Source organism: Acartia tonsa, chromosome 2 (assembly GCF_053477335.1).
Source record: "Acartia tonsa isolate MP-2025a chromosome 2, ASM5347733v1, whole genome shotgun sequence".
NCBI lineage: Eukaryota > Metazoa > Arthropoda > Copepoda > Calanoida > Acartiidae > Acartia > Acartia tonsa.
In genome coordinates, this window is record NC_137261.1 from 46,055,108 (window position 1) to 46,065,438 (window position 10,331).

The 10,331-nt window shown below is 34.4% G+C and overlaps 1 protein-coding gene across 3 annotated transcripts; it reads left to right on the forward strand.

The window, feature by feature from the left end:
• The first annotated feature begins 2,426 nt into the window (after positions 1-2,426).
• Positions 2,427-10,022, forward strand: LOC145311988 (uncharacterized). Of its 3 annotated transcripts, XM_080151065.1 has the most exons (11): positions 2,427-2,655; positions 3,072-3,179; positions 3,724-3,841; positions 4,456-4,542; positions 5,844-6,011; positions 6,259-6,380; positions 6,828-7,082; positions 7,678-7,761; positions 8,702-8,773; positions 9,121-9,296; positions 9,881-10,022. In XM_080151065.1, exons 2-7 carry the CDS (start codon positions 3,076-3,078, stop codon positions 7,033-7,035), a joined length of 807 nt encoding a protein of 268 aa, XP_080007191.1. In that variant the 5' UTR covers positions 2,427-2,655; positions 3,072-3,075; the 3' UTR covers positions 7,036-7,082; positions 7,678-7,761; positions 8,702-8,773; positions 9,121-9,296; positions 9,881-10,022. The 3 variants fall into 3 exon arrangements, with proteins under 3 accessions (XP_080007191.1, XP_080007192.1, XP_080007193.1); XM_080151066.1 differs by lacking the exon at positions 7,678-7,761; XM_080151067.1 differs by lacking the exon at positions 6,828-7,082.
• The last annotated feature ends 309 nt before the right edge of the window (positions 10,023-10,331 follow it).

The window sequence follows — 10,331 nt, forward strand, 5'->3', positions numbered from 1 at the left end:
TTTTCTTTTTTTTGTAAATTCTTATGTTTTTATGCTGTGTGTACAGACATTTTAAGTAAAACAAAAATTTTAAGTTTCTTAGGAAAACGGCTAACTTGCTATGGATTTTTGTTGGTGTTATAAATCTGAAAAAAAAACCTTGCTTTTCCTGCCAACCCTGCATCAAGTAGTCCCCCCACCCCCCAACCATTTAACGTTAAACAAGAGAGAAAATTAATTGTTTATAATGTATTTTATTATGTAACTCGTTTTTAAACTGTAATACCTACCCCCCCCCCCCCAACCATTTAACGTTAAACAAGAGAGAAAATTAATTGCTTATAATGTATTTTATTATGTAACTCGTTTTTAAACTGTAATACCTACCTATCAATAAATTCAATGATTGAAATATATGTTAATGCAATTAAAAGCAAGAATGAAAATATCCATAAGTAGCGAAGTAGGTTTCTGGTGTAGGTTTCATACAGATGTTGAAATCTAAACTAAAATTAACTAAAAGAGCAATTATCCATTACGGACAAACCGTCCCTAATTATAGAAAAGATTTACTTTTTTTAAAAATTAAAGCAAAACTTCAATACCCAGGTTCTACGAAATACCAGAAAAAAAAATCGTTTTACCAGAAAAGTGGTAAAGCTGGTCAACCTGGTAAAATATACCAGTTTCGTGGTAAATTTTACCAGCAAAAATTTTAGCCAAAAAATTAGTCAAATTTTACCATTTTTTTTGTAAAATTTGACGAAACAAAAAAACCCGTTTTTTGTGTTTTAAATAAAAAACAGCTCTTCATAATCAGTTGTAGTACTTTAAAATAATGACTTCTATACAATGAAGCCTAAATTTAAATTTTTTTTTTTTTTTTTAATTTTACCACTTTTGGAAGTTTTACCAAAAATGTGGTCAATTTTACAACTCTATTTTTCAGGTTAAGTCCGAATTTTCGGACTTAGACAAAAAAACGCAATTTGGTCAATTTTTACCAAAAAGTTGGTAAAATTTGACAAGGTATTTTTTTAGGCTAAGTCCAGATTTTTGGACTTTGCCAAAAAAAATGAACTTGGTAAAATTTGACCAACTTTTTGGTAAAAATTGACAAGGTAAATTTTTAGGCTAAGTCCAAATTTTTGGACTTTGCCAAAAAAAAAAACTTGGTAAAATTTGACCAACTTTTTGGTAAAAATTGACAAGGTAAATTTTTAGGCTAAGTCCAGATTTTTGGACTCTGCCAAAAAAAAAAACTTGGTAAAATTTGACCAACTTTTTGGTAAAAATTGACAAGGTAAATTTTTAGGCTAAGTCCAGATTTTTGGACTTTAACAAAAAAAAAAACTTGGTAAAATTTGACCAACTTTTTGGTAAAAATTTTTACTTTTTATTGAATTTTTTCGCATAAAAGAAGCTAACTTTTTTTTAAAACCTTGAAAATTATTTCATCATTTCTTTTAAAACATCCTCCCGCATCATCAAAAATATATCAAATTTAATATTTACTTATTTGAGCTAGCTTCATACGAATTAAAATTAAAAGAAAAAAAATCCAGGGTGTGTTTACGCAGATGTGCCGTGTGCATTTGAATTTATCGATTTTTCATCTTTAATATAAATATAAGCTTTCGTATATTCCCCTGAATGTTTCTAAAAGAAAGACAGAGATTTCGAATTATAGAGTAATTTCGCTACAAAACTTATATTTTTAAGTTTTGAAATTTATGGCACCTCTGTGCGCGCACTATTGATAAGCTTATGATTATTTGAATATAGAGTGCCAAAAATAATTATTAGTTTTGATTCAATTTAATCAAATATTTTGAATCAAGAAGTAAATTACTACTCAATTTTCTCTAAATATTTAAATTTGTAGAATTTACAATTTGTTTGGAAGTTTTTTTTAAGCAAGATGTTTAAAAATGTGGCAAAATTGTGGAACAACAATGTTTCATGATTTCTATATTTATGTTGTCTTTGCCAACCGGAAATACCACCGAGATGGGTTTTTAAAAGATGAATGCCACATTTTTTCGGCGTTTTTTAGACATTGATTGATTGAACGTTGACGAGAGAATTTCAAACAGAGTATATAACATAAAAATACTGAATTTTAAATTATTTTTTTAGCAATTTTTCTAATGTCTAACACAGCTCTAAAAAGATGCATTAATTAATATGCAGCAAAAATGGATTGAAGATAATCTTTTTTTTTCTATGAAGGCCGTACCATCAAAAGCGAAATAATTAAATAAATCATTGTATACTCTTTTAGATTTCGCGAATGTCGCGCTTGTTATTCATAGCGTAAAAAATGTCGAAAAAACGCGGCAATATCTTTTAAGAACCCGGCCGGAAATAGATTCTATATGGTTAACAACTATATATATATTTAAATATTTTTTTTTAATATTGAATGCACTATATTTTTTTATATTCTATCGAATATATATTTTATATGTCATTACAAAACTATATTACATTTAATATTAACATTAAAAAAAAAACATCAATTTAAACTTTCGTAACCCTGTATTGGCTTCAGAAGTACAGTTCTACAGAAACCACGGTACACGTTTGAGCTAACCAGCATTGCTCTGCCTAGGCTTTAATTAGAAAGGCCAGGGTATTATTAGTGGTTGAAAAGTTTGTACATTATTATTACAGGTATTGTGTCTTTAAAGGGACTGTGAACGTAAATTTTTCTCATCTTAACATTATCTTATTCATAATATCTCACAGATAGAGCAAAACGCGCTTTTGTTTGCTTAAAAAACGGCTTTTTCCGACGATTTTTATAAGGTACAGGGAAAGGAAGAAATTTTTCGTATTATTTAAAATGTCCCTAGCCTAAAACCTAACCTAACCTAAAATAGTTGTTCGTCGGTAGTCGGGGGGGGGGGGGGGGGGGGGGGGGGACAAAATTGAAAAAAATTGAAAAAAAAATTTCTAAGAGGATAACGCCGATTTTTTCTCCCATTATAGCTAAAATTAAACTTTTTCACATGGTACAGAAAGACATCCTGTTAATTTTATTTAAGAAATAGATATTCCTAATCTAACAATAATTTTATTTTGGTCAGGTTTATGGTAATGAATGTAAAGATGGACGGGCGAACATGGGAGCAGTTACTCTTTATCTTGCAGCAGATAACTCAACTCACCCTCACAGAAACACCACCAAGACGCAGGCACATAGATAATTATTATAGAGAAGTTACGATTTTCTTTAAGTATTTAAGAACAAATTCACTAGCATTTTGCTTGTAAAGAAGAAGTAATGAAATTAGTTTGTTTAGTCAGCACACTAAATCTAAAATAAAGAAAAATTGATATTAATGTAGTTTTGACTTAAACAAAGAGTTTCCAGTATGGCTTTGAAACCGATAAATATCCCCTGGATTAAAAATGGTTCTGGGCCATACTGAAAAATTACGTATTACAGACAATTTTCTATGAACAATAGTCTAGAAATTATATTATCAATACCAGCTTTGTTAGGCCAGTCCTTTGGCCCCTCGGGGCTAACAAAATTGCTATTGATCTGAAAATTTCTCATTTTACCAGTCGCGGAAAGCTGTCTATAATACGACGCGATAAATAAAATCAGAGACAAAAATACCATTTTTAGATAAAAAGTATACTTTATACCTACCTACACACTTAAATAAAAATAGCCTATTTATATTTAATTTGTTCTTGGATCTTTAGTTAATAGTTATCTATGCTTATCAGGGAGGACACCCTTGGAGGAAGGTTGACCCAGGCCATCTTCCAGACCCTCATTGTCACATGGATCAAGGCTAATCTCTATGTTGTTGTGTACTGTGAACTTTGGGATCAGTTTCTAGAGGTAATGTTAGCTATACTATAATTAAGATAACCTGCAGAAATAGATATTTTATTACTTGGATGTTACACTAGATTTTTATTTTCTCTAATAAAGTAAAACTCCCAGTGGGCTAAAATGACGATAACCCTAATTCGCCCCCTTTACTCCATTCCGTCCCGTCCTACTGGATAAACAAACTGACCATTGAATGAGTTTCATGTTAGCAACCTAAATTGACTTCAATTTTTCCACTGTCATCAATATCCACGTATATTCTATATCCATTCCATAATGTTTTATTTGTTCTACAGTACAGGAATCAGATCTATTTGCCAATCGTCCTAAAGACAACCAATGGTTGATTGTACGTCAAGCTTTTAATTTTAAGAGGGATAAAATGAGGGATTTCAAAGGTTTGAGGTTGGTAATCTAATATATTTTTTTTTTAATTTTGAAGGGAAACAAATAAGGGGTTTTACGGGTTGAGTGGAGTTAACACCCTTTAAGCCCCACCCTTTAAAATCTGTATCAAGAATTAAAAATGAAGTTTGGGGACGAATTTTTGCTTCATTAATTTAGATGAATTATTTTTCCACCAACTTTTCTACTTGTCAAAATAAGTTCGTTTGTTTTAGGTTTTGAGTGGACTAACTTTATGGGAAGAATTAATCCGGGAGTGGTTTAAGACTATGGAAACCCTTACCAGAGTGTTAGCTAGACAGGTATATTATTTTTTTAATGTTTTTTCCATTAAAGTTTATAAAAATAATCGATATATTATTACTGGGATGTTGTACCACATTTTCATTTACTCTGATAAGGAGATGCTCACAGCTGGCTAAAATAAAGATACCCCCCTTCTTTAAACCCAATCCTTACCCTACTACTGGTTGAACAAACTGACCAATAAACGAATTTCATGTTAGCAAGCTAAAATAACGACAATTTTTTCCCCCTGTCGTAATATCCACGTATATTCTACATTCATTAGAGTAGGTGGTATTATCCTTTTAGAAATGTAGCGCTCGGCTCCCTAGCCTGCCTAGCCGCAGCGCTCGGCCCCCTTGCCTGCCTAGCCGCAGCGCTCGGCCCACTTGCCTGCCTAGCCGCAGCGCTCGGCTCCCTAGCCTAAAACCTAACCTAACCTAAAATACTTGTTCGTCGGTAGTCGGGGGGGTGGGGGGGGGTGGGTACAAAATTGAAAAAAATTGAAAAAAAAATTATAATTATAAAGATATAATTTTGTTAATAATCATTAATGATGTGGATCAATTTATCGGGGATTGCCTTATCCCTTAAAATCCTTGAAGTTTTACCAACAAAATTCCGTTTGTCCCACTGTCTTATTTGAGAGCTTTACTCTCATAAACGTTATCATTGTTATTTTGTGGAAGGGAATTATGTTTTTTGTAAACGCGAAGCTTTTCTATAATTAGTGTTGGATGGCCGGTCTGTATGGACGAAACTCATAGCTATTATCATTAATTCAAGCATGTAGGAATTGTCCTATCTATTTCAAACTTGTTACCTACTGATTATTTTGGTCTAGCTAAAAAGTATAAGGTTTCTTGTCGTATTTTTTTAGTTTCATACCTATAGTTTTTGATTATAACAAATTCTTTTATTTAGATTGTAAAGAAACAAGACCTCAGATCAGCATTTGAAACATAGGGGGCAGTTGAAGAAGTAAGTTACAGAAAAGTTTCGCAGCTTATATTTATCTTTGTAGATCTGTATAATAATACAAACAATATTTTAGTTTCTTTACAACAAAATGGCTGGGTGTTGCCACCCCCTTAAAAGTCAAGGCTTGCCTTCACCTTTTCATTACTTGAATTTTTTGTTTGAAACTTTCACTACTGCTTTTAGTTAGGTTTAGGGAGATCAAGAAGGGTTTAGAATATTCCACAAGGGTAGGAGGTATTTTTAAGTTATAGGGAATTGTTTTGATTTATTTTTACCTTATTGTTATTAAACAAACTTCAGGTCTTGAAGTTATTTTTACTTCACTTTATTTTTTAAGGAAATGAACGGTACATTATATGCCGGTGAACGGCTGAGAGTGGAAATATCCCGGGGACGAGGCAGGGGACGTGGAGGCGGAGGTGATAGGGGGCGCAGTTCTTACAGAGGTAGAGGCCGGGGTGGGGGCGGGGATAGGTATGAAAGACGCAGCCCCCCACATTACTCTAGGAAAGTTTTTGTTTTAAAAAGTAAAAGTTAGAAAATCTTTAGGTAGGCTTATTTATTAAATGTAACGTTTAAAAGCAATGCATTTTTTGTAATTTCGCCATGGACTGACGTACAGTTTTGTTATAAAGTTGCTGCGCTACTAAAACAGCAGTACCTAAGATAAAAAAATTTAAAATTAATCTTCCAAAATACTTACTAAAAATCATCGAATTTTTTTTTTCAAAATGAAAACATTTAAAAATAACAGAGGTGGCTCTAGAGGAAGGGGAGGTGATAAGGGTGGCTTTAGAGGCAGAGGCCGTGGAGGGGACAGGGGTGGTTTCAGAGGACGTGGTGGCAGAGGGGGTGGTAGATCCCCTCCACCAAGGTAAAATTTTAAATTTTAAGATTAGTTTAGATATTGCTAGCGGCTGCGGCCCTAGCATTTAGGGGCTCTGTATTAAAAAGGATAGATAGGGGACAGAAATATAGTCTAAAACCATTCCGTGTCATATGAGAAGCTTTCCTACCTATAAAGGAGAACTCAATCGGTTTAGTAGTTATCGAAATCTTAAGCTAAAGACAAAGAACCTTTTTACTTTAAACAATTTAGTATATAAACAAAATATATTAGTGTAATTTCCAAATTTGCTAACTTTAAATGCCTACCATCTCTTTTATTGCTTTATTAAAGATTTTCTAAAATTACAATAACTTTCCTACCTAGATATGCTCTTTTTTATTAGTTCTTCCCTTTTCTACCAATCAAAAAATTTTAAAAACCTTTTTTTTAATGAATTTTAACTTTTTAAGTAAATTATTTTTATTTTTTCAGGTATGAGAGGAGAGATGGCTACGGACCCCCCTCACATTACTTCACAAGGGAGGCACACCCCAGGGGCGACTACTCCCCTCCACAACAACGTTACAGAGGCCCCCCACCGCCAATGAGGGATATGTCGCCACGAGGACCCCCCCCGCGGACCTCCTCCCCCCCACCACAGAGAATATTCCCCGTCACCCAGGAGGGGACCTCCCGGTAGGGGCCCAGGGATTACTCACCTGAACCAAGAGGTCGGCCACCCCCAAGGTAAAATCAAATTTATATCAGGGATGTAAAGGGATAAGTCAATGGCCGATAAACTGATGAACATCAACATCGATGATACATAAAATTAGTGGTTAAAAAACGTTTGAACACTCAACTTATTGAAACAATAAATCAAAATTTAATTAACTCCCCAAAGTAGTTACCTAAGCCAATGAATAAGAAAACGTTATAATAAGAAGAAAATAAAGCTTTGGGGACTAGTGTAATAAACAGTCCACTTCCTTCCTTCATTTAATCCTCCATAACTTAGGACCCCGCGTTCCACGACTCCATACGCCACGTGAAGCATATAATCAGTAATGCATCATCCTATTATATAAAGCAGTAAGACTTTTTTTCTAAATAACTACTGATCCGATTGGGTTCTCTATTTTAGGTAGGCATCACATAGGTCCTGAGTTGGTTTTATTCTATTTTCTGATCATATTTAAGCCTTAAGATGGATTTTTTTACTTTTTCTATTGAAACTAAAATAAAAAAATGTTGGGATCTATTTCAACTCACCACTAACTCAAGTGCCCCTAGAGGCCTCTAGGGGCTTAGTTACTATTGACCATACACTGTATTATCTTAGGTTGCGGCGGAAACCGGCTCCGATGCTGTACATCCTGGCTATGGATTTCTCTCCGAGAATGTCGAGTTTGCTAATCTTTGCCAGGTAAATGCAGGGAGGGAGGGGACAATGGGCTGTTAACTACACGTGTCCCCAAACTTTTATAATAACGTATTCTTATTCGTTGGCTTAACAACTTTGGGGATTAAGTGATCCCTGATTGGTTGGTACATTAAGTTGAGTGTCCAAACGTATCAACCACAAAAGGTAATCTATGTAAGGGGTAATTTTGTGTATCATCAATGGGGTTGTACATGTACAGTACATCAATTTGTCGACCATTGTCTTATCCCTTAAGATTCTTGGGTAAATGGATATATTATTACCTGGATGTTACACCAGTTTTTCATGTACTCTAATAAAGCGGTACTCACAGCGGGCTAAAATAAAGATACACCCTTATTCCTCCCTTACAACACCCCCTTACCTCCTTCTGGGTAAACGATCTGACCAATATATGAAGTCCATGTTAGGAACCTAAATTCATGACAACAAATTTCCATGATATGTCATTAATAATATCCACGTGTATTTTATATCCCTGGACAGGTAATATTTTCCATTTGACTGCAGGGAGGGAGTGGATATTAGACTGGAAGTTATACTGGTACCCAAAGTTTTATAAACACGTTAGCTCACAACTTTAAATCTTGATTGGTTCATTCAAACTAGCAGTGTCTGAACTAATCTAAGGTGTTGTTTTGTTCAATATATTTGGGGATTTATATATGTATATTTCGTTCATTATCTTGTCCACGGTCATTAGTGTGAGGAATGGGGTTGACAACACACCCCTTAAAATTAAAATTATGTAGATTCCCCCCCCCCCCCCGTTTTTTAAAAACCTCTAAGATTACATCCCTTCCCGTAAAAACCCTGTGCAGACTGTACTGCTTACGTTTTTTTCTGGTTAATTTCAAGAATGTAATATTATATTAATAAGAATGATACCTACCTTTTAATTTAAATTTTTTTTTTTTATCAGGAGAAAGGAGTTATATTTGTTGGTCCACCGTCCACTGCCATTAGAGATATGGGTATCAAGTCTACATCTAAGGTAAATGATAGAGTAGCTACTCAGGAACTTATTTTGGTTGATTTCAAGTAGAAAAAAATAACACTCTATACTATACCGGAGTAACAGGATGTCTGTTCATTTGTCCTGTACGATCTCAATCTTCTGGTCTTCCATAATTTTCAGGGAATGTTTATGCTGTTTTTTTGGCGGGGGGGGGGGGGGTATGACACCGCTTCTTGGAAAAATGACCTCGAATATTTTCATTGGTAAAAACCCTCCAACCATCCTCTTTTAAGACGAAACACAAGTAGGCTCTAGGAAAAGCAACTGTGTATTTAAAAGAAGTCTGTCGTTACAATTTTTCTAATATTTAACCTGTTTTTTAGATGATCATGGAAGCCGCTAACGTACCTGTAATCCACGGTTACCACGGAGAGGACCAGAGCCTGGACACCTTGAAGGCGGAGGCAGACAAGATCGGGTTCCCTGTTATGATGCCGAGTAGTATGGACACAGCATGTTCTTGTTAGCCAGGGATGTTGTTACTGCTTATGTTTTCCAGGTAAGCTTTCCCTTTATTTTTTCTCGTTCTGCGTTTTCAAAGATGTTTAGTTAGATAAGTTTGCTGATTTTTTTGCCACGTGTCAAGATGCCTGTAGGAAATGAATGAGGGGGGAGAGGGGGAGTTGAACCTACACACTTTTATTTTTGCTTTCAAAAGAAAAAATTTAGGTGTGAGAGTAAGGGGGGGGGGGAAGTTCTGACACATTTGCGTAAACAGCGAGTATAGGCTTTATCTTTGGGACGGACGGACGGACGGACGGACAGACATCGTTCTACTTTGTATTATAGATTAGATATTTAGTAGGGAGGGATGGGACATTGGGCTGTAAATTACACTAGCCCCCAAAGTTTTCAAATAACATTTTCTTATTCTTTGGCCTAACAACCTTGGGTACTTTTATTGATTTTTTATTGGTTGGTTCATTAAGTTGAGTGTCCTAACATTTCAATCACTTATTGTAATCTACAGAAGGGGTAACGATGTGTATCATCATTAGAGATGAACATCAATTTATCAGCCATTGTCTTATCCCTTTATATCCCTGTAATTATCTAATTAACTAATGAGCAATTTTATTCCAGGTTGAAAATCAGTGATACGAGGTCGAATGGGGCCGGTGCCAGGCAAATCCTGGAGGTTGCGCAACAGTTTTCGCGGCCAGAGCAGTAGAATCAAGAAAAATATGTTTAAGTGTTGTTTCAATCAATAAAATAATAATGAAAACAATTTTTTTTTTATTTTTGCGATTCGTGTACAAGCAATGTTTTTCTATAATTAAGGTCGTTTTTTACCACTTTCTCGTGATTTTTACCACCCGTTTTTACCACAATTATTGGTAAATTTTTACCATATTTACCCTATTTCTGGTAAAATTTTACCAGTTTAGGGCAAAAATATTACCAGGTGTTGAACAGTTTTACCACTTTTTCGGTAAAATCTACCAGAAATTTGCGGTAAATTTTACCAAAAAAGTGGTAAAAATTGGTCAAAATCTGGTATAAATTTGCGTCCTAAAATGGTAATATTTTACCG